General features: G+C 42.5%; 1 protein-coding gene and 1 long non-coding RNA gene across 3 annotated transcripts; both read left to right on the forward strand.

The window, feature by feature from the left end:
* The first annotated feature begins 1,878 nt into the window (after positions 1–1,878).
* Positions 1,879–16,404, forward strand: apbb3 (amyloid beta (A4) precursor protein-binding, family B, member 3). Its single transcript, XM_051937318.1, has 12 exons — positions 1,879–2,206; positions 5,761–5,924; positions 6,009–6,067; positions 7,108–7,156; positions 8,226–8,375; positions 8,471–8,598; positions 9,581–9,695; positions 9,775–9,856; positions 9,939–10,022; positions 12,722–12,837; positions 12,921–13,100; positions 15,116–16,404. Exons 1-12 carry the CDS (start codon positions 2,158–2,160, stop codon positions 15,371–15,373), a joined length of 1,434 nt encoding a protein of 477 aa, XP_051793278.1. The 5' UTR covers positions 1,879–2,157; the 3' UTR covers positions 15,374–16,404.
* A 4,983-nt stretch (positions 16,405–21,387) lies between these two features.
* On the forward strand, positions 21,388–23,370 carry LOC127530613 (uncharacterized). Of its 2 annotated transcripts, XR_007937261.1 has the most exons (3): positions 21,388–22,173; positions 22,461–22,564; positions 22,668–23,370. It is a non-coding gene; the product is annotated as an uncharacterized LOC127530613 (long non-coding RNA). The 2 variants fall into 2 exon arrangements; XR_007937260.1 differs by lacking the exon at positions 21,388–22,173 and having other exon boundaries at positions 22,250–22,564.
* The last annotated feature ends 1,227 nt before the right edge of the window (positions 23,371–24,597 follow it).

Below are 24,597 nucleotides of genomic sequence, written 5' to 3' on the forward strand. Positions count from 1 at the left end.
CAGACCAAGGCTAAAGCTAGCAGGTTACAGGTCATGATATCATGCTAACAGACCAAAGCCAAAGCTTTGATAACATGCTAACAGACCAAAGTTAAAGCTAACACGTCACAGATCATTATAAGCTATGCTATGCCAATGAGGTAGATATATTAATAAATAATAATAAAATATATATTTGTTTAAAGTCCTATGAATTTATAAAAAAACGTGAGTAATTACTTTATAATGATAACAAATAATTACATGCGTTAGACATGTTAGGGATTTTACTTTGGCAGGAGAAATAGCGCTTCCTGCAGTTTTCTCCAACTTCACACGCTCCTTTAAAGGTTTCCGGCACACGTGGCTGCCATATCACACCTTCTATGATGTCAGCTGAGTGTCGGGTTAAAAATGTGTGACGTTCATATTAGAGTGACGTAAAAGAAACAGGAGTTTATCATGTTTACAGCTGAAGTATATAAAGAAGTAAAAGTAGCTGCAGCTAATAACCATCCATATTCACACTACATGTACAGTTTGAAGTGATTTGTTTTGTTTCTTTTGGCTGGAAATGAATAGGAAACATCTGACAGCATCGTGTTTTAGATGCTGCAGTGAATTTATTTAATTATGTGTTTCACTAAAACATCATGCTATATTATAAAATATCTTGCTCTGTGGCCTTTTAGCCCTAGTTTTAGCCATGGTAGCCTTGTGACCAGCTAGCTTCATTCTTTTAGCATGGGATCATGACCTGTAACCTGTTAGTTTTAGCATCAGTCTGTTAGCATGGTATCATGACCTGGGACTTATTAGCTTTAGCTTCAGTCTGTTAGCATGGTATTACAACTTAAGATCTGTTAGTGTGATAACATACAACCCATGACCAGTTAGCTTTAGCTTCAGTCTGTTAGCATGATATCAGGTCCTGGGACTTATTAGCATTATTTTTGTTTTGTTAGCATTATATCATGACCTGCTATGTATAAGCATTAGTTTTAGTTTATTAGCATGACCTGTAACCTGTTAGTTGTAGCATCAGTCTTTTAGCATGATATCATGACCTGGGATTTATTAGCCTTTGCTTTCATCTGTTAGCATGGTATCATGAACTGAGACCTGTTAGCTTTAGGTTGTTGCTAGAGGTACGGACCCATACCCGTAGCCTGTGGACTACAGATACGGCACTTGCCATTTGCCAATCAGATAAGCGAGATCTGGTCACGTGACTCCCGGTAGACGCTAGCTGTACGGACCCGTAGCATCGATACGACAGGTACGGACCCTAAACCTGACCCTAACACTAACCCTAACCTTAACCTTTGCTTACCTTTCAACAGTTTGCAGTGGTTAGCAGCTTCTTGACTCGCGAGACTCGCGTACGGGTCCGTATCTGTCTGGCAAATGGAAAGTGCCGTACCCATAGCCTGTGGGCTACGGATACGGACCCGTATCCGTAGACACTACCTTAGCTTTAGGTTCACTCTGTTAGCACGGTATCATGACCTGGAATGTGCTAGCTTTAACCTAATTAAGTACCTGCTCTTCTCTACAATCTAACTGAACCTCTTGTCAGTTTTACAGTCAGTACAATAACTGGCTCCAGGTAAAAAGGTTTTCGTTAGCATCTGTTTATGCTACAGACTATCTTCTAAATCTGATTTTGAAGAGCTGATGACTAAATCAGACCCGTCAGGTTGAAACGTTTTCTTGTTTGACTACAGATCATTTAATGTTTGTACACATTCAAAGGTAAACCTGTGGAATTATTCTCAGCTGGTTCCTCCTGGTTAAATAAAGGTCACCAGCTGATGAACATGCATGACTGTGGCATGTTTTTACAGTGCAGGGATGTTTTACAGTGAAGGGCGAGCGAGCAGAGAGGGAGGCAGTGATGACATCAGCAGGAGGAGGAGGAAAACAGCATCCTTCATCAGACCGAGAGGAGAGAGGAAGAGGACAGCAGGAAACACGAAGAAGAAGAAGAAGAAGAAGAAGAGACGGGACAAGCGACACCGATACAGACAGACAGACAGACAGAGAGAAACAAGCAGGAGACCGTAACGTCCTCTGGGCCTGAATCAGTGTGTGCGTGTTTGTGTGTGTGTGTGTGTGTGTTTGTGTATGTGTGTGTGTGTGATCAGCTGATTGGAACACACGTCGGTGGGTGGAGCCATGATGGGGAAGGATTACATGTTGGCCATCATCATAGTCAACTATGACGGTACAACACACACACTGACACACAAACAGACTAGCTGGGGTCCCTGAGGCCCTTCAGCCTTACGGGGACCGTCCTCTGGAGGTTGTTGACATGTTGTTTACTGAGCTGCTGTGGACACAAACATGCAGCTTCCGTCTGCAGCCGGGTCGACACATCATACTTGCTGGGGTTTTACATGTTTGCATGTATGACCATGGTGGTTTGTCACATCTACATGGAGCTGAGAACAAAAAGGGCCGAGAGGGAATCTGTTAGCATGATATCATGACCTGGGACATGTTAGTTTAAGCTTCAATCTGTTAGCATGATATCATGACCTGGGACATGTTAGCTTAAGGTTCAATCTGTTAGCATGATATCGTGATGTAAGACTTGTTAGCTTAAGTTTCAGTCTGTTAGCTTGATATCATGATGTAAAAATTGTTAGCTTAAGTTTCAGTCTGTTAGTGTGATATCATGACCCAGTCCATGTTGGCTTTAGTTTTATTCTGTTAGCATGATATAATGATGTAAGACTTGTTAGCTTAAGTTTCAGTCTGTTAGCATGACATCATGACCTGGGACATGTTAACTTTAGCTTCTGTCTGTTAGCATGATATCATGATGTAAGACCTCTTTGCTTTAGTTTCAGTCTGTTGTCATCATGTCATGACCTGGAGCTGGCAAATTTTAGCTTAAGTCTGTTGTCCTGATATTATGACCTGGGACTTGTTAGTGTCTGCTTTACTCGTACAAAGAAAATCAGATGATATAAAAACAACAGAAGAATAAATAACTCAAATGAATGACATTTAAATAATGCACAAAAACATCACAAATCCAGAGATCCTTACATCTGCTGGGCCTTATTGTGTATCTTGAAGCTTTAGTTTCAGTCTGTTTGCATGATGTCATGACCTGTGAAGTGTTAGCTTTAGCATGATTGAAAACCTTGACACCCTGGTGTAATCTTGAAGCCAAGATGGCTTCACATGCTAGCATTATGTAGCAGTTGGCTGCATAGTTCAGAGCTGTTTACAGAATGGTATTTTAAAATAGTCAGGTGATGATAAAGTTATCAATAAACCCATGATGCCAACATTAACAGAGTTAGCTGAATGCAGCTAATAAATTCTGCTAGCACCAGTCATTTCAGTAAAACTTGAGTTGGTTGTTTATTTTTTATTGTATCATGCCAGCAAACTGAAGCTAATGCTAATACATTTCAGGTCACAATATCATGTTAACAGATCAAAGCTAACCGGTCGCATGGCTAACATGGGTAAACCTAGGGCAAACAGTTCCCAGATTGAGATATTCAAGTCTTTATCATATCATGCTAACAAAGTGAAACTAATGGTAATACATTTGAGGTCACATTATCATGCTAACAAACCAAAGCTAACTGGTCGCAGGGCTAACATGGCTAAAATTAGGGCTAACAGGTCCCAGACTTAGATTTTATGCTAAGAGACTGAAGTTAAAGCTAGCAGGTTATAGGTCACAATATAATGCTAACAAGCTAATGCTAATACCTCCCAGGTCATAACATTGTGCTCAAAATCTGCTGTTTGTTCTCTGATCTGTTTCTTTCAAAAGCCCTGTAACTTCATTAACCGCTCATATTAAATCAATTAATCTGAATTTTGATTGACTAAGTTTTCTGGTTTTTAAATAAAAAATTGTAAAACATTGTAACAAAATGCAGCTTCACGATAACTGAACTCTGTGTGAACTAAAATAAAAGCAGATTTTAGTCACTTGGAAGTGGAGGTTTCTGATGATAAATGAAGAGTGTTGAGTTTCCCTCCTTATAAACTGAAGATGACCTGAGTGCTGCCCAGTCTGCATCGACCCCTCATCCGGTCACTCTGTTAGCTGATTATCATCAGCTGATTCAGCATTTCTCTCAGGGTTTATTAATAATTCAGAGCCTCTTCAGTTTCCTCTGTTCCTGTACGGCAGTTTGACCTCCGATCACTGTGTTTCTACCGATATCACATAAATAATACAACGTAAATGTTAACAGCTGATAAAGATGAGCAGGACGGCTGTGAAGATGCTCAGCAGACCTTAGATCTCTGCTCAGGCAGGTTTTTTGACTTCCACTTTCTGAGGATATCATGCTCTGCTTTCAGGTTTCCTCTGGTGTCTCTGATCCATAACATTTGTCTGAATATCAGTGATTCTCCGCAGACAGAAGCCGCTCCTGCTGCCTTTAAAGTCACAGTTTGAATCCAGGAAAAAAACCACGGAGGCAGCATGAAGGTCATTTAATTACGCCGATGTTAGCGGATATAATAATCAATATCTGAATATATATCATTCCAGTAGGATAAAGAAGGTTGTACGAGTTTAGTCCAGTAAACAACACTTTGCTTCCAGTAAAGGTCACATAAACGACTGAGTGCACATAATTTTTATGTGTCAGCAGTGACCGGCTAAAGTCACCTTCTGCTGCAGGAATAAAGCTGCAGAGTCAGATGGGAGAAGAGCATCGATTTCCCTCCGTCATGTGCCATGATTTTTCTGATCGATATGTGACCTAATGATCAGCAGACGGTTGTTCACATGTAGCTGAATGACTGACGCCCATCCACCAATCAGCTCTGACCTCCTCACACCGACAGCTGATTGTACAGAAGCTGCTCTCAGCCGTCTGTCTGTTCGGCAGTTTGAGCGATTAATAAAGTTACAGGACTTTTGAATGAAACAGATCAGGGAACAAACAGCAGATTTTTAGCAGGATGTCATGACCTGGGACGTTAGCATTATACCATGACATATAAGTTAGCCCTAGTTGTAGCAATGTTAGCCCTGCAACCAATTAGCTTCAGTCTGTTAGCATGATATCATGACTTGAAACGTTTTAGCATTAGTTTCAGTTTGTTAGCATGAAATTAAAACTTCGGACCTGTTAGCGTGACAACATGACTGGAACCTGTCAGATTTAGATTTGTTCTGCTAGCATGGTATCATGATCTGTGACCAGTTAGCTTTAGCTTCAGTGTGTTAGCTTCAGGAAGACTGTGATTGACCTAAAGAAATATTGTTACTCTTGTAGCAGGATGATGAGGAGGTGCAGTCAGATCATTCTCCAGAACAGTCTGGACATGCAGTATTAATAAGACACCAGCAGAACCAGCAGCTTCATTTCATCCTGATGCAGCAGTTCTAGAAACCCACCTCAACAGACCATCCTGCTCTACAGAACGGTCTGAGAACTGTTTTTAAAATGGACAATCAGCTGATAGAACCAAGCCTCACTGCATGATCCAGATCTTAGTTTGCTGCTTGGAGGTTGATGTGTTTGTTTGTCAACCAGGATGGAACACAGAGTCGGTGTGAAGATGAGGTAATGATGGTCCAACATCTGCACGGCTCTACTCTGTGTGACAGGAAACGTTTTCAGCAAAGATGCATCTCCTGTCTGACCTGAGCGATTAGAAACACCTTCTGAAGGTCCTCACTGCAGACTGAGATATCTGTTGGTGTGAAGGTGTCTCATTATGATGCTGTGAAGATCTCATCAGAGCTGGTCCAACCTGACTGACGGACTCTATGTGACCCTGCAGACAACATCTGGACTGACCAGAACCTGCTGCTGGACCCTGATCTTCCCTCTGGCTGGAGAACCATCAAAGACTCCACAGGAACGTACTACTGGCACGTTCCCACCGGCACCACCCAGTGGCAGCACCCTCGCCTTACGGGGACACCGCAGCCGCTGGACACTCAGGTGAGGACAGACAGGACAGCTTTACTGGGTCCAGGTAGTCCAGGTTAACCAGTCGACTCACATTCTTCTTCTGTGGTGTCTCAGCATGAGGAGGCTGCAGAGCAGAGCTCCAACAAAGAGACAGACGGACCGCCTGAGGACAGGTAAGACACATACCGCCCCATCACAACCAAATACCAAACCCTCAAAACCAGATTCTAAACTGAAACCTGAGATCAAACCGTCCTTCACTGTAGTGATGATTGAAATGTCCTCATAGTGTAGAAATGTCCTCATAGTGAATAAATGTCCCCACAGTGTAGAAATGTCCCCACAATGTAGAAATGTCCCCATAATGTAGAATTTTCCTCATAGTGTAGAGATGTCCTCATGAGTAACTGTCCCCACAATGTAGAAATATCCCCACAATGTAGAAATGTCCTCATATTGTAGAAATGTCCCCACAGTGGAGAAATGTCCCCACAGTGGAGAAACGTCCCCACAATGGAGAAATATCCCCACAGTGGAGAAATATCCCCACATTGTAGAAATGTCCCCATAATGTAGAAATGTCCCCACAGTGGAGACATGTCCCCACAATGTAGAAATGTCCTCATAGTGAATAAATGTCCCCACAATGTAGAAATATCCTCATAGTGAAGATATGTCCCCACAATGTAGAAATGTCCGCATAATGTAGAAATGTCCCCACAATGTAGAAATGTCCCCACAATGTAGAAAGGTCCTCATAATGTAGAAATGTCCCCACAGTGGAGAAATGTCCCCACATTGTAGAAATGTCCCCATAATGTAGAAATGTCCCCACAGTGGAGAAATGTCCCCACATTGTAGAAATGTCCCCATAATGTAGAAATGTCCCCACAGTGGAGAAATGTCCCCACAGTGTAGACATGTCCCCACAATGTAGAAATGTCCTCATAGTGTGGAAATGTTCTCATAGTGACTAAATGTCCTCATAGTGAAGAAATATCCCCACAATGTAGAAATGTCCCCACGGTGTAGAAATGTCCCCACAATGTAGAAAGGTCCTCATAATGTAGAAATGTCCCCACAGTGGAGAAATGTCCTCACAATTTAGAAATGGCCTGACAGTGAATACACGTCCTCACAGTGTATAAATGTCCCCATAATACAGAAATGTCCCCACAGTGCAGAAATGTCCTCACAGCGTTTCTTCTCTCAGGTCGTCATGGCATGAAGATGATCTGAGCAACCACGACCCCGACACAAAGGTAAACAACAAAAACCTGCTGGATGACACCAAGCATTCTGTTTGTGTTTTTAAAGCTGACAGAGTTAGCAGTGCCTCCTGGTGGAGAAATACTGTGGACCATCATTTTAAATAGACTCATGGTGTCTCCTCATACTTCTGTGGAGGTTCTCAGTCATCCAGGTCCTGGTCATGGTAGGAGAAACCAAGTGGAGGCTTTTGAAGACATTTCTAGAAACCTCCAGTTTGTTCCTCCTGAAGCTCCTACCACCTCCTCACCCTGTAGATGTTCTTCTATCTCGATGTTTCCTCTCTACTCTGCTCATCGTCTGTAGATGTTTCTCCATGCTGGATGGATCTCCAACTTCTAGATCCTCTGTTTGCTGTTTCTGAGCCATGCTGCATTTATTTATTCATCCAGTAGCTTTGGTTTTCCTTCCAGTCTCTTGTCGTCTCCATTTTGTGTCTCATTTTAGTCGTTTTGTGTTGTTTTGTCGTTTCTTGTCTCTTTCTAGTCGTTTTTATCTCCTCATCCTGTCGATGTTTTTCTGTCTCCCTGCATCCAGTCTTTTCCTCTCTACTGTGCTCATCGTCTGTAGATGTTTCTCCATGCTGGATGACTGCTAGGCTTTTAAATGAGACGTGCAGAATAAAGTGGTTTTGACTGATTTTGTTGGATTTTCTTGTCAGAGGTGAGCAGTTCAGGGACAAACTCGAGCATTCCTTCTTTTTCGGACGATAACTGGCGTCATTTAGATGATTTTTTTTATGAAAACATGACATCCTGGGGCAGAAATAAAGTCTTCCAGTGAGTCCACTGATTGTTGTGTTTACCTTCACCTACTTCTGGTTTGTTTTTTTGAGACGAGTAGTTCAGGGACCGTCAGTTCTTTGTCCTTCTTGGCCGTTTGTTCTGAAACAGCAGAATATTAATGATGCCGAGTTCATGTGCTGCTCTCTAATCTGCTCTAATCTCTCTCTCTCCTCTCAGACCACTTTTATAGAGCATTAATCTGTCTTAATCTGCCTGCCTGTCTGCCTGTCTGTCTGTCTGCCGGCCTGTCTGTCTGCCGTGTCCTGCTTTCCTGCAGTGTTTTGCGGTGCGTTCGCTGGGCTGGCTGCAGGTGGAGGAGGAGGACCTGTCTCCGGGTCGCAGCAGCCTGGCCGTCAGTAACGTCATCCAGCAGCTGTCTCACTGCAGCGGCCCCGAGCAGAGAGACAGGCTAGGAGCCTGGGGGGAGGTGAGACCACAGCCGGACCTGTCTCACAGCCTCACACTGTCCAGTTTAAACCAGTTAACATCTGTCTGTCTGTCTGTCTGTCTGTCTGTCTGCAGGGTCGGGAGATGAAGCTGGTTTTGAAGAAGGACACTTTGACCCTGTTGGATCCTCTAGACCACACCCCCCTCCACTGTCAGCCAATCATCAACATTCGTGTCTGGGGAGTGGGCTGCAACAATGGCAGGTGAGCCAATAAGAGAGCAGTTGGCTGGATGACAAAGGTTCCCTCTTTTTCCAAGGTTTATGCTATGCTACACTAAGCAGTTTCCCTCTGCTTGCAGTCATTGTGCTAAGCTAGGCTAGCAACTTCCCTCTGCTCGCTGTATTTATGCTAGCCTCCCTATGCTTGCAGTCTTTATGCTAAGCTATGCTAACAGTTTCCCCTCTGCTTTCAGTCATTGTGCTAAGCTAGGCTAGCAACTTTCCTCTGCTCGCAATATTTATGCTCACCTAAGCTAACAGTTTCCCTGTGCTTGCAGTCTTAATGCTAACCTAGGCTAATAGTTTCCCTCTGCTTGCAGTCATTGTGCTAAGCTAGGCTAACAACCTCCCTCTGCTCGCAGCATATATGCTAGCATAAGCTAACAGTTTCCGTATGCTTGCAGTCCTAATGCTAAGCTAGGCTAACAGTTTCCCGCAGCTTGCAGTCTTTTTGCTAGCCTAAGCTAACAGTCTCCTTATGCTTGCAGTCTTAATGCTAAGCTAGGTTAATAGTTTCCCTCTGTTTGCAATATTTATGCTAAGCTAGGTGAACAATTTTCCTTTGCTTGCAGTCTTTGTGCTAAGACAGACCAACAGTTTCTCTCTGATTACAGTGTTTGTGCTAATCTAAGCCAACAGTTTCTTTCTGTTTCCATTCTTTGTGCTAAGCTAGGCTAACAGTTTCCCTCTGTTTCTAGTCTTTGTGCTAAGCTAGGCTAATGTGTGACAGCACTGCATGCTGACATGTCGAACTCACCTTTCCTCTTGTTTACCTGTCAGGTCCACTAACACTGTGTCACTCTCTGTTTCTTTGCCACGCCCCCTCACACCTGCAGGGACAGGTAACCAGCTTCACTCTGATCACGACACCTCACAGCCTGTAGTGCACCTCAGTGGGATTTATTGATCCGATCACCTGATCAATCACCTCTTTGTGTTACTGTATGTGTGTGTGCTGCATTCAGGGACTTCGCCTTCGTTGCGGGGGATAAGGACAGCTGCATGCTGAAGTGTCACGTGTTTCGTTGTGACGCTCCGGCTAAAGCGATCGCGTCGGCGCTTCATGAAATGTGTTCAAAGGTTTGTGGAATTAACATCAAAACTTTTTATCAGATTTTCTTGTTGTCGGAAGGCATTGACTTGTTTTTCCTCTGAGCAGATGATGTCAGAGAAGACGTTGGTGAGGCCATCTCGCTCTCTGACCATGGAGAGCATCTCACCTGAAGACCTGCCCAGACAAGGTGATGCACCTCTCCGCTCCTCTCAGGTCAAATGCTGCTCTCTGATTGGTTCTGTTCTCGTGACACGTGCTTGTCGTTTCAGTGGAGTTCCTGGAGGCGGTGCGGCAGCAGGTCCAGAAGTTTGAGGTCCAGTACATTGGGAACCTGCCAGTGTCCAGAGCCATGGGTAGAACCACAGAACACCAGAAGTCTCTGACATCAGAGCAGAACCATGATGCTAATTAGCTTAATCGTGACTCAAAATGAGGCTAGTTGACAGTAAAGGAGCTAAAACTAGCTAACATTAAAGCTAACATCAGGTAGTACACAGACTTTCACTAAATAACATACATGCTAACATACAAGCTAACACTAGCTACCATACAAGCTAACACTACCTAACATGCATGACAACAACAATTAGCATACAAATTACCACTTGCTAAGTAAATACCAGCAAAAATTAACACTGGCTAAGATACATGCTAAGCATAGCTAGCATACAAGCTATCACTACCTAACATGCATGCCAGCAACAATAAAAACACAAATTACCATGAGCTAAAGTAAATGCTAACATAAAAATTGCCACTGGCTAACATACATGCTAACCATACCTAGCATGCAAGCTACCACTACCTAACATGCATGCCAGCAACAATAAGCATACAAATTACCACTCGCTAAAATAAATGCTAACATAAAAATGACCACTGGCTAGCATACATGCTAACAATAGCTAACATACAAGCTACCAGCAACTAATCTGCATGCTAACACAATCTAACATACAAACTAACAGCAGATAACTACAAGTCACTTCTACCAAATGTACACACTAACTCTAGTTAAAATATAAGCTACGACTAGCTACCATTCATGCTAACACTAGCTAACATACTATCACCAGCTAAAATACAAGCTAGCACTGGCAAACATATATGCAAACCTACAAACCACCACTGGCTAACATACATGGCAATGCCGGCTAACATACATGCTAATACACATGCTAACACTAGCTAATGTATAAGCTACCACTGCCAAACATACATGCTGACACTGGCTAGCATACATGATGCCACTGACTAGCATACAAGCCAAGACTAGCTAATATACATACTAAAACCATCGCCAGCAAACATTCATGCTAACATACAAGCTGCCACTGGCTGGCATACATGCTCACAACAAGTAACATATAAGCTACCACATAAGTCAGCTCTAGGATATATACACACAAGCTAAAATATAAGCTAACTGGCTCACATACAAGCTGGTATCAGCTAGCATACAAGTTACCACGAGCTAATGTACATGCTAATATACAAACTATCAATTGCTGCATACACGCTAATACTAGCTAACATACAAATTATGACTAGCTCAGGTTCAGGCATATGGGTTCTGTAAAGTGTCTTGACACAATTTGACCTGTAATTGGCACTATATAAATAAAACTGAATTGAATTGAATAGACTCATGAGAGTCGTTGACTTAATACATGTAGTGCTTACCCCGGGATGAAAGTGGTGGTATCTGTCAATGGCTTTCTCTTTCTCACTGTTGAAGTCTACCAGAAACCCACCCACACAGATCAGTATCTTCAGATCAGTATCAGTATCTTCATCCACTTGAACACAAATTAGGAGTCATCAGAACTCTGCAAAACAGAGCGAGAAACATTCCCTCAAGGACAGAAGGAAAGGAGAAAGAACACCAACACATAGGAACCTCCCTAAAATCCTGTGGCTTCCTAAAGTCCACCATGAAAAGGAAAGATAGGGAGCCAACTTACATCACGAAGACCCAGACAACAAAAGAAAGAACACTGTTGTCCCTTATGTTGGAGGCCTTTCCGAAAAACTGAGGAGGATTTTTTCCAAACATGACATCCCGGTTCATTTCAAACCTGAAAAAACACTCAGACAAAGACTGGTTCACCCAAAGGACAAAACACCAAGACACAAACTCAACAATGTAGTTTACACAGTCCAGTGCAGTGAGGACTGCCCTGATCTTTACATTGGTGAGACCAAGCAGCCTCTAGTACACAGACGTATGGTCCAACACAGAAGAGCTTCAGCTGTCCATTTACATTTACAACTGAAGAAGCCTGAGAGGTGAAATGTCTTCAAGATCACAAGAAAAAGTCCAGTTGCCTGAACTAAACCCTTCACCTTAAGATGACCTGGACAACTGAGAACCTTCAGACAAGCCACCTCTAGCAAATGTACAAGCTAACATTACCAAAAATACAAGCTGAGACTGGCTGACATACACGCTAACACTAGCTAACATGCATGCTACCACTACCTAATGAACATGCTAACACTGGCTAACATACATGATACCCCTGAAAGACATACAAGCCAGGACTAGCTAATATGCATCCTAACACTAGTTAACATACTATCACCAGCTAACATTCATGCCAGCATACCAGCTACCACTAGCTAGCATACATGCTAGCAATGGCTACTATACAAGCTTGCACAGCAAATATGCACACAAGCTAAAATGCAAGCAAAGAATGGCTCGCATACAGGCTAATGCCAGCTAACATGCATATTATCACTCACTAATGTACATGCTAACATACAAGCTACCACTAGCTAACATATATGCTACTCCTTCCTAAGATATATGCTAACACTGCTAACATAGAAGATAACAGCAGCTAAAATGTAAGCCACCTCCAGCAAATGTACAAGCTAACATTACCAAAAACACAAGTGGTAGCAAACATGTAGCATTAGCATCCTTCTGCACTTAGTTGAAGGAGAGAATCCACGGCAGCGTTTCAGACGGTGACCACTAGGTGTCGCCTCAGCAGGGTGCACTGAGCACGTGCAGGTGTTCAGGTGGAGGTGTGCTGTGTTGTAGGTATGGAGGTGCTGAACCGGGCCATCGAAAGCATCATGAACTCGACGGACCGCGACGACTGGGAGCCGACGGTGATCCACGTCACCGATAATGTGCTGTCGCTGTGGAAGGGAGAGGTAACGCCGTCACTGCCCACTGCAGGTCAGAGGTCAACGCCGCCGCCGCCGCCATGTTTAATCACCTGCTCTCATCCTCGCAGGACGGCGACGAGCCCTTCTGGGAGTGTCAGGTGCGATTCCTCACCTTCCTGGGCGTCGGCCATGACAGCCACACCTTCGCCGTGATTGTCGATGGCGGAACGCAGCGGTTCGAGTGTCACGTGTTCTGGTGCGAACCACACGCAGGAATCATCTCAGAGGCCGTGCAGGCGGCGTGCATGGTGAGGAACAGACATAAAAATAATTCACACCTGAGATCCAGGCAGGTAAGATGAACAGTCAGGGTCACACATCGGAAGGTTTGGGTTTAAAGCAGCTTCTTTGCTCTTGATTTTTACCTTTGTTTAGAAACAAAAACGTGTATAAACGTGCAAGTGTCAGGTCCATAAGTATCTGGACATTGACAGGTTTCATCATTCCAGCTCTGAACACCACAGTGGATTTAAATGAAGCATTCCAGATGTGCTTTAAGTTCAGAGTTTCAGCTTTAATTTAAGTATTTACATCCACATCAGGAGAATTGTGGAGGAGCAACAACATGTTAGAAGAACCCTCCACCTTTATAAGGGAATAAAAGTCATTGGACAGTTGGCTGCTCAGCTGATCCATGGCCAGGTGTGTTATTTCCTCATTATTCCATCTACAAAGAGCAGATTAAAGGTCTAGAGGTCATTTCAAGTTTGGAATCTGATGAGGTCAACTCTCCATATGAAGTCCAAAGAGAATCACAGTCAGTGAAGGAAACTGTCATTAGACTGGAACAAACAAACCCATCAGAGACAAACAGGAACAGTCAGTGTGGACAAATCTGCTGTTTGGTTCATTCTTAAAAAGAAAGAAGAACCTGGTGAGCTCAGCAGCACCAAAAGACCCACAAGACCAAGAAAAACAGTGTGGTGAATGACAGAAGAATCCTTTCCTGGTCAAGAAGAACCCTTCACAACAGCTGGCCAGATCCAGAAGACTCTCCAGGAGGTAAAAGTCAACAACTAAGAGAAGACTTCACCAGAGTGAATCCAGAGGGTTCACCACAAGGTGGAAACCATTGGGAAGCCTCAAAAACAGGAAGACCAGATTAGAGTTTACCACATTAGAATTTACAAAAAAATCTAAAAGAGCCTCAACAGGTCTAGAACAACATCCTGTGGACACATGAGACAAAGATCTACATGGACCAGAATGATGGGAAGAGAAGAGTGTGGAGAAGGGAACTGCTCAATATTCAAAGATACCAGCTCATCAGTGAAGCATGGTGGAGGTAGTATCATGTAAAAGATCCATAAAAATCCACTGTTATGGTGTACTGAGCTCAAATAATGAAACCCTAACTAACTTATTTATATAAAAATATATGGAAGATGTAGTAAACAAACATTTAAAATCTATAAAGTAAAAACTATAAATTATGAAAAATTAAAAACAATCTTTTTTGAAGTTTAACAAGAAAACTAATTATTTTAAAAGTGTCTTTATTGAACAGATCAGATGAAATTTAAAATAGAATTTGTTAAAAATGTTATTTTAAATGAAAAATTTATTAGCAATTTTTAAACTTTCTATTAATTTCCTCTTATTTATAAACAATATAGAAATCTTAAGAAATGTATTCATTGTTTTTATAAATATCAAAAATAAAGAAATAATAATAGTAATAATAAGCATATAGATAAAAAGTAAAAAAAATAAATTAGAAAAAAAATCATATTTACAGGATGACTGAAGGAAACTATTAATTCTGATTCTGTCAAACAAACTTAAATGAAGTGAATGGAAAAACAGTAAATGTTGATTTAAAAAAATCAGAGGGAAATCGTTAGCCTAGCTTAGCATAAAGACTACAAACAGAGGGAAACTGCTAGCTTAGCTTTGCACAAAGACTGCAGGCAGAGGGAAACTGGTAGCCTAGCTTAACACAAACACTAAAAATGGAGGGAAACTGTTAGCCTAGCTTAGCATTAACAATAGAAATGGAGGGAAACTGTTAGCCTAGCTTAGCATAAAGCCTGCAAGCAGGGGAAACTGCTAGCCGAGCTTAACACAAACATTAAAAATAGAGGGAAATTGTTAGCCTAACTTAGCACAAATACTAGAAATAGAAGGAAATTGTTAGTTTAGCTTAGCACAAACATTAGGAATGGTTGAAAAAGTATTTATTTATTCTGGTAAATTGTTAAATTTTAATAAAGCACTTCTTTCCAGTTTTCTGTGTAAATACCTGAACCTGGTCTCCTCTCAGGTTCAGTACCAGAAGTGTTTGGTGGCTCAGACTCCGCCTCCGAGGACCAAATCGTGGCGTGCGGCCCCATCTAAGGTCAAGCGAGCCAACTCCATGGACGGCGCCGCCTTCCCCCCGCTCTCATCCCGTCTCCATGGCAGCGGCAGCAGCTCCGCCATGATGGCGTCCAGGATGACGAAGGGGAACGGCGGCAGCGTGAGGAAGGGCATGATGGCCTTCTTCGAAACTTTTCGCAACAAACAGGCCGCCACGTCCTAATGGTGGGTGGGGCTACTGGGGCCGGACTCACAGGTGCTGCTCAGGACAGCGTCTGATTGGCTCTGGTGGTCCGACCGGCTGATTGACATCACCAGCAACACCAAAGCCGACGCCCACCGAGGAGCTGGCCCGCCATGATGTCAGTCTCACCTGTTTGTGCTGCTGAGCTGAACAATGAATGTCTGCAGGTTACCGGATCCAGAGCTTCAAGAAGACCGATCAATAATCAGCCGATCAATACCTTGTCTGTTTACAGATGGACGTAAAGGAAGCAGCTCAGGACTGAGGGACTGTAAATGCATGTTCTTGAAGGAGGTTAACAGGAGAATGATACTAAACTTTATTTTAAAAAAACGATTGTCTCCCCTAAAAACAGAAACATAGAAAAATGTAGAGAAGAAGAAGAAGAAGAAGAAGTTCCTCATCCTGGCTGTCAGATCTGTTTCCTGTTTGTTCTACTTCAAGCTTCGTATGTAGAAATGCAATAAAGCTGCACTGACACATTCTGACCACCAGGAGGCCCCAAAAATACTAAATACACGGAACATACTAAACATACAGTACACACTAAATGTACAGAACATTCTAAACACATAGAACATACTAAACACATAGAACATGCTAAACACACAGAACACACTAAACATGTGGCTTTAGTGAGTCTCCTGTTTCCTGTCATGTGACGGGAAACAGTTGTCATGGTTACCGTTGTTCATGTGAACGCAACAGTTTGCATGTTGTGAGGAACAGAAACATGCATAAACCTGTAAACATGTATGTTCTCTGTCCTGCTGCCACGTGAACAATCTGAAGATGTCCATCAAAGCCCCGCCCACAGTGAGGACAGCTGCCTCCTGATTGGCTGAAGCTGCTATAGATAGAAACCGTGGTGTGTTTAGTGTCCGTAGGAAGATGTGAAACAGAAACTCTGAGAAACTGTCGCCGTCTTTCTGTTTCTGCAGTAAAACTTTGGCACAAACCAACGAATGATGTCATGTATAAAAGAATCAAAAATAAACCCATTAAACTCCGCTTCCTCGTCCTCAGGTTCCTTTAAACCCTCCTCTCCTGTTTCACGTCCTGCTGGGGCTTTTTGTTTTATCATCGTTTCTGATTTGTTCCTGTTATTGTTTCCTTCATTTACAGTTATTTCCTCATGTATTTTCTAGTTACTGTTTAATTAAAAGTTTCATTGCTTTTACATTTGGTCTTTTTGCTTTGTTTCGAAACACAAAGTAAATAACAGAGAACTTAATGTGGAATGAATTCATTTGAGCAGCAGCGATGATGAAACAGACATTATGATGGTCCATGGATGGATGGAAGAAGAAGGAAGGAGGAAGACGAGAAGCTGGAACACACCGAGAGACGAGCTGGAAAAAGACAAAAAACATTTGGAAAAACATCGAATTATCACAAAAAAGTAAAGTGCAAAATATAGAAACAAATAATGTAAAGAAAATGACAGAAATTATACACAGAAGGAGAAAACGATGGCAGTAATATCCAGCTCCGTGTCCAGCAACTGGTTTGACATCAGCAGATGTTTGTTCCAGCTGGGATCATCTTCTACATCCATGGAGGAACGTTGGTCCACTCTTCTCCACAGAACAGTTTTCATTCAGTCACATTAGATGGTTTTAGATCATCAGCTGATCTTTGAAGGTCTTCAGAACCTTCATCTAGTTCTTGTAGAGCCTCTCAGAGGTGAACTTCCTGGTGTTCTTTGGGTCCATTAGTGTTGAGCTTTAGGTCTTGAACTGATGGTGGATGTTCTCCAGGAGGTTCTTCTGACAGAGAGCAGAGTTCATGACAAGTCCTCCAGGTCCTCCAACCATCTCACCACCACCACCATGTTCCACTGCTGGTACCATGATCTTCTAGTAGAATGCAGTATCAGCTTTACTCCAGATGGACCCATGTCTTCCAGAAAGCTCTACCTTTGACTCATCAGTTCTCAGGATGTTCTCCTAAAGTCTTGGAGATCATCCAAATGTTTCCTCCTACCGGTCAAAGGTTTTAGAACACCAACGTTTCTCCAGTTTTCTATTCAAATTCAAGTTGTTCAAGTCCAGTTTGTCCTTTGGTTTGGATGAACTGGACAGAAGAGAGAAGAAGAACCTACAAGAACCACACATTTATGGAACTTCTGCTGCAGAGCTGGAAGAACTCTCTGAAGAACATCTGGTTTCCACTGTGGACAGAATGAGTTCAGCTGTTAGATCTGCCAGAGGAGTTAAACATTTAGAAGATGTTTAGGTTTCTAAAAAGATTTATTTTAGCCTCATTTCTACATGTGTTTGTTTGTTCTATGCTTTCATTTCATAGAACAGTGACACATTAACATGCAGAATTTGCAACAAAAACTGGAAAAATTGAAGTGTTCTCAAGCTTTTGACCGGTACTGTATGTGCAGTGGTTCCTCACCACATCACAGAATTTTGCAGCATAGATATTCTTCTGTATTTCTTATTGTGGTGAGCTGTTTGAAAGAACAACGCTGGAGAACAGATATCTGCCTTTATGCACTGTGCAACTACCAGATGCTTTTATTTTGACACACAGACATGTGGCAGGAAGTGATCAAACACACTTCCCCCTCACACACCATGGCACTGAACCACACTAACCAGGCTGACTAAACCACACAATAAAACAGACACTAATAACACTGGAACACTAACGTAAACCACATTGATGATTGTCACTACCCGATCCGTCCTGGAAACCTGATTTGTACTGTGCATGTGCGGAAAGTATGTCACTTCCACTACTAGCCATCTTTGCGACAGCTCAGCAATTCTTTGCCTCATGTCACCATAGATATGAAGAGTACAACGTCTAAACATGTACTATTAATAGAAAATATGTGATCTGAAAAAAAAACACTGAAAAATGCTTCCTACAAATGTAGTCTTCAGTTTTAGTTATCATATTCTTAATGTGATTCTTTATGCACTGTATGTGGGGCGTGTCAAGATGGCGGAGTGAGCGGTCTAACTTTCTGCAGGCTCTGAAACCTAACTTTCAAAGACCTTCAAAATACATTCATAATCACAGTCAATTCTACAATAACAACTAAGTTAGCATTGTGTGTAAAATCCTTACATCAAGTAAGTCTACTTTCGCGTCTCTTAAGTTAACTCCCATCACATTATCGAAGCAAGCATGGCCGGAGCTAGCAAAGACCACTGCTAATCTTTAGCCACTCTTCAACAAGCTTGTGACGATGAAGATACAGACTCGATGTACCAGCAAGAAAGTGAAGAGATGTCACAAAGCCAGCCTCCTGACAAACGACCAGCCAGGCAACATACTCCTCTAAAAAGTCCAAACACAAAGAAAATGAAGGAGACGAAAACTCAGGAAGAAATCTCCAATAATGTCCTCTTCAACGCCATTCAGAATCTCACTCGTAAGTTCGATACTGAAATGATGTTGATTTTATTGTGGATGCTCCTCAATGAAGAGATGACACAGGTAGATCAAGTTAAAGGTACTTTAATACAGACGAGCTCGTGATCCAGACATCATGCGGTAAATGGACAATGGATGTTCTTCTGAGTAACATTATATAGGTCTTGTGGACCCACCTACATATGGTTTACATTAAAGGCACACAAAGAGGGGGCTTCAAGTCTCTAGACTTGCTGGAGCCTTGCCCAGCTAGAATAAACATTTAACATATGGTTTTTCATTCTCCCTTACATTCCTAGAGACTAGAGAAAACACGTACCTCAGAAAAACACATACTATCAGATGCCCAGAACGACCATATTCAAGCATTTGAATGGCAGCTTAAGGAAAATACTGAAGCGGTTGTCGAGATTAAAGAATCGGTTGACGCGAACACGTCAGCCCTGAAAGGAATAATAGAAGACGTAGATAAGCTAAAGAAACAAATGACAATTCTTCAGAAAGAGAATGCAGCTCTGCATGAATCACATCTGGAGCACGCACGGTACAAACGGAGATGGTCGCTACGACTAAACGGCGTCCCAGAAAAAGAAGGAGAAAACACTCGAGAAGAAGGGATTAAGATCCTGGCCAAGGTTGTCCCTCTCCCTGCTGAGCAGCTACAAAACACGGTGGATGTTGTTCACAGGCTGGGTCTGAAAGTGAAAGCTGACCGACCCAGACAGATCATCTTACACTTTTCTATGAGGACTGTCCGCGACCAAGTTTGCTGATTGTCCAAGAATGCCAAGATTTGCAACGAGATGAAAATTCGCTTCAGAGAGGACTTCTGTAAAGAGGACCAGGAGGCCCACGCTCGTCTCTGGCCAAAAGTGGAGGAAGCCAGGAAAAGGGGACTAAGAGCCCATCTGTGAGATGGACACGCTGTCATTGACGGCCGCCGTGTGGCTGTTTGAAAATAAAGCATGGTTTTAATAATCGTGCCAGAAACAAGAGACTGCTTTCTGATTTAGGTACCATGATAGATAATTGGAAGAATATATACTCAGACAAAATAATTGTTGCAGGTGATTTTAATGTGGTCCCAGACGAATGATAAGACAGAGTTCCTACCCAGTTCACCACTCACTCATTTAACCCTTTGATATCTGATTTTTCCAAAACACTTAATCTTATTGATATATGGCACAAAGTGAATCCTGATAAAAACAATACACATGGAGCAATAATTTAAGACGGACACATTGCTCTAGACTTGATTTTTGGTTAGTAACAAGCAATTAGTTGAAATATCTTCAAATTGTGATATTTGCCCTTCTTCTCTGACTGACCATTGTGTTATAACTCTCTCTATTTCACCCACTAACAGTCTCCCTCAACCCAGAATGTTTCACTGGAAATTTAACTGTAACCTCCTAAAATCCACATCATTTTGCAAAAGGATTCCATCACTGATCGGCGAGGTGAAATCACAAAATAACTCAACCCCATGAATAAATGGGAATGGTTCAAGTATAATGTAAGAAAAATCGGAATCCAAGAAGGTGAAAAAATGGCTAATTTGAAAAGAAAACAACAATTAGACACTACATGTAGGATCAGCTTTCTACGTAATCAATCCCATCTAGACAATGACCGTATAGTTGAACTTCAGCTACAGTCCAAACTAGATGACTTTTACACTGAAAAGGAGCTTTCATTCGCTCCAGGGCAAGATGGATAGAAGAGGGCGGAAAAAATTCATCATACTTTTTCAATTTAGAAAAAAAATAGACAGGCTAAAAAAGCAATAAATAAACAATATGAAGAGCTCATTTGAAAAAACAGATAACTCCGTTTTGATAAATTGTCGGAAAATCTTGTATTTTATTTTTTACTTGAGATAAAATCAAACTGAAGATTTAACTCAGAAAAAATCATGACAAAATAGAGAATAAATAAATTAATGTTATTATTATTATCTAAAGTAAACAATAAAAAATGAGTTTTCTGAAAATTTATAAAACGGAGTTACCTGTTTTTGCAAATGAACTCTTCATATGTTTAAGACGACATTTCGTTGCCAAAATTTCACTGTTGTGTTTTTTGTGCAATGACAATAAAGGAAGTCTAAGTCTAAGTCTCTAAGTCTAATGACTCTGAGTGTTGATCAGGATTTAATTGACAATCATATAGACCCTTTAATGATCCACGTCACGAATGACGTCACAGCTTTAGCTGGAGGCAAAAGCGGAAGCCCGCGGCCGGACAGAAAGGCGAAAGACTGAGGGACTAGGCTCTATCAGCTTTTATAAAATGTGGTCCTGCTGTGTTTTTGGATGCCAGAATAGGAGGAATGACATTGGCGAACGCAAATTAAAGTTTTATAGGATTCCACCGAACAAAGACAGTTGTGGTTAAATGCACTGAGGCGAAAAGACTGGACAGAGACGATCAGCTTCAGTCAATTCCAGCCATTTTCAGTACAAAAAAAAAAAAATCGCTAATATTCTATTTGTAAATAAAAAATATGACGAGAAATACAGGGCATATTGGACGCGCATAGCGAGGTGCATTTCCTTGAAAACGACCGATTCGTGGATTTTATACTGACTTCAGGACATGTTTGGACAAAATAGTTTACTGGCTTGTGTCGTCTGGATGTCCAAGGTTGGATTATGGCCGTTTTTTGTGGAATATTTTCATCTGTGTGTATTAATGAACCCGGAAATGTGAGTCGCGCTGTGTGCTTTGAAGCCGTGTACAGAGAACGGATGGATGGATGTTCGTTTTTGTCGGACAAATGTGTTTTTCTCACCCGCTGTGGTAATCGCATCTGAAAGTGGTTTATACCGGCGGATTCATGAGAATCTAAGATTTCCATCGGCGTATAATGTTTATATAATCGCGTTTGCAGCCTTTGGACATTCTTTAAATTCCTATGCAAATTCGTAAGTGTACTGCCGGTGGTACACTGAAGTTTAACGGGTTAAAAATGCTCGAGTTTGCAGCGCAAACTCCCAGCGCAAACTAAATACTCCCAGTCCCGCTTGACTTCTCGCTCAGCTTTTGCCTCCAGCATAAGCCCCGCCCACAAAAAACGTCACAATGTTTGTAAACAAATAAAGGGTCTATATTCACATTTTATAAATCTCTTTATAGCTCTAAACTCTCTACTCAAGAAACTGATCTTTTTTATATTTGATAAATACCTGGGCCTCCAAAATAGATGAGGATTTCAAAACCCTGACTGAAGCTGAAATCTCTAACAGAGTTGGACACTGCTATTTCACAGATGCCCAGCGGACAGTCACCAGGCCCAGACGGCCTCACAACTGAGTTTTTCAAACATTTCTGGCCTGATATTCGAGATCTGATCCATGATGCCTTTAAAGAATGCTTAGGTAACTCTACTTTGTCACCTACCATGAAACAAGGCCTTATTACGAACAAAGATAAACTGTCATTGGACAACTGGAGGCCTCTCACCCTCCTCTGTGTGGATTACAAGCTTTTAGCTCACGTCTATGCTAACAGACTTAAATCAGGGCTCACTAAGTGTCAGAGCCCTCTCTTCTCCCCCTTCCTATGTGACAACCAAATACCTTTTCCCCATCTTTTTCCTCTCATCCCACGTCTCTCCTTTTCCTTGGCTCTCTCTCTCTCTCTCTCTCTCTCTCTCTCCACTCAGGCAATCAATCAGTTGCCTTGTAGGAGTCGAGACAGCTGCAGGACATTCCACTAATCATCTGCCTCCGCTATAAAAGACTGGTTCACACTCCCATTCTCTGCCAGGTTGTTGCACTCGACTACTCGTCAGTCACTATCTAGCCGCACAGTTAGATCAGCGTTTTTTTGAAGCCTTGACTAACGTGTCTTTTCTTCTGCCTGTACTCAGAACCGGCTGTCCTGACTCCTGCCTGCCGAGCTCTGCCTGTTTCCCCCGTTGAATCCTCCAGACACCGTGAGACCCTCCGAATCCCCTCCTGGACCCCTTCCTTCTGGTGCCCCCCCGGAGAACTCCTGCCTCTGATCAGCCGGCTCGGTCCGTTTCCCCGCCTGGATCGCCTGCATTCGTCATCACCGTCCCTTCGGCGCCGTCCCTCCCGGATCTCCATCCCCAGTCACGCTCCATCGCCGCCAGGGATCCAAGCGCTAACTGCAGCCACACTCTGCTCCCTCCACCGGACCAACGACGGCCGCCGATCCCCGGCTCACCCTCCCCGGAACCGGACTAATATCCAGGTGCACTCCCAGCTCACCTCGGACCCACCTGCCCACTCAGGGCCGGCCGCTGGCATAAACACTCTATGCCGTTGTTTATAGCCACATCCACTAGAGGGGGCCACACCACAATAAGTGTGCGATTCGCTTTTTGTCCCCGTCTTTATTCCAATAAAACATAAATCTGTTAATGCTGTTAATCATGTGCATGTGTGTTTTAACCCAATTACAAGCTGTGCACATGATTTGGTAGTTGCCCTGTGCATGTTTTGGGGCCACAAAAAAAAAAAAAAATCGTACTTAGGATCACCAAAGTCCGAGGGCCGGCCCTGTGCCCACTAACCACACTGGTTTTACAATAAATCTCCTTAATCTTCCATTTCTGCCTCGGGGGTGTGTTCCTCTGCTCGAGTCCAACCAAAATCATGACACTAAGATAGTTGATGAAACAGTCCGCATTTATTAAAGGGAGGCATACTCATAACCATACCCGACTAGTATTAGATATGCTTGACTATAGCTCACTGATCCCAGATGATGGCTTCATTCTTTTGAGACTTCTTCAAAGCTTTTGATACCATAGAACACCCTTTTTTATTTAAAGCTTTGGAAGTGTTTGGTTTTGGCACATTTCTGTGATGTCATTCGAATGCTCTATAATGATATAAATAGTTGTGTATCTCTCAGCCACGGTTTCACAGAGACGTTCCCAATCAAAAGAGGTATTCGTCAGGGATGCCCAATTAGCCCCCTATTATTTATTTTAGCTGCAGAGTTAATGGTCATTTATCTTAAAAACTCCCCTGAAATTAAAGGTATCGAAATTTTAGGAAAGGAATTCATAAGTCAATTTGCAGATGATACAGCACTTTTCTTAAGAAATAAAAATATGGTTTCAAAAGTGATTGATAAAATAGGTTTTTACTCAAAAGCTTCTGATCTGACTTTAAATCTGTTAAGAACCAAGAGGGTGAACCCATGAAGCAGGCTGCAGACTGGAAGGTGGATTAATAAAATAAATAAATACAACAACAAAGGTGCTCAATCGGGTAGGCAGAGAAAAATAACAGGATGGGAAAACTAAACAGAACTAAACTAAAGGCGGACCAGACGGCCGAGGGAAACGCTATAAATAATTGGAGAAGTGACTCACGACTGACCAGGGACATCAGCAGACTGGGAGGGGGGCTGAGCTGAGGGAGCCAGGTGTGGAGATGAGACGAGGAATGAAGGAGCTGACGGGTAATCCAAATGAGGAACAGAGACCGGGGAGCAGGGAGACCGACGATGTAATCCAGAGAGAGGAAGAGTCCAGGTAGCAGCGTGTGTGTAGCGCTGAGCAGGATGTAGCATGAGTCAATAATCCAGCGACGAGTAATGAGAGAGCCAGGCTTTTATGCAGCGCTGATTGTTCATTCACACCAGCTGTCCTTCCAGCACAGCCGCTTGTAATTAGTCTGATGAGCCAGCGCACAGGAGCGAAAGGGGTGTGACAAAATCTTAGAAAATGTGAACTCATGGCAGCAATCTACATAACATAGCCAATATCCCAATCAAAAACGAGGTCAGGTACCTCGGCTTAGTAATCTCTAAAAACATACATG

The sequence above is a fragment of the Acanthochromis polyacanthus genome, chromosome 17 (assembly GCF_021347895.1).
Source record: "Acanthochromis polyacanthus isolate Apoly-LR-REF ecotype Palm Island chromosome 17, KAUST_Apoly_ChrSc, whole genome shotgun sequence".
Classification (NCBI taxonomy): Eukaryota; Metazoa; Chordata; class Actinopteri; family Pomacentridae; genus Acanthochromis; species Acanthochromis polyacanthus.

Excerpts from the sequence above, each read along its gene's own strand:
- apbb3 (XM_051937318.1), top strand. The coding sequence starts at position 2,158 with ATGATGGGGAAGGATTACATGTTGGCCATCATCATAGTCAACTATGAC. Across the intron at positions 9,696-9,774 it reads TTCATGAAATGTGTTCAAAG|ATGATGTCAGAGAAGACGTT; the intron begins GTTTGTGGAATT and ends TCCTCTGAGCAG. Across the intron at positions 10,023-12,721 it reads GCCAGTGTCCAGAGCCATGG|GTATGGAGGTGCTGAACCGG; the intron begins GTAGAACCACAG and ends GCTGTGTTGTAG.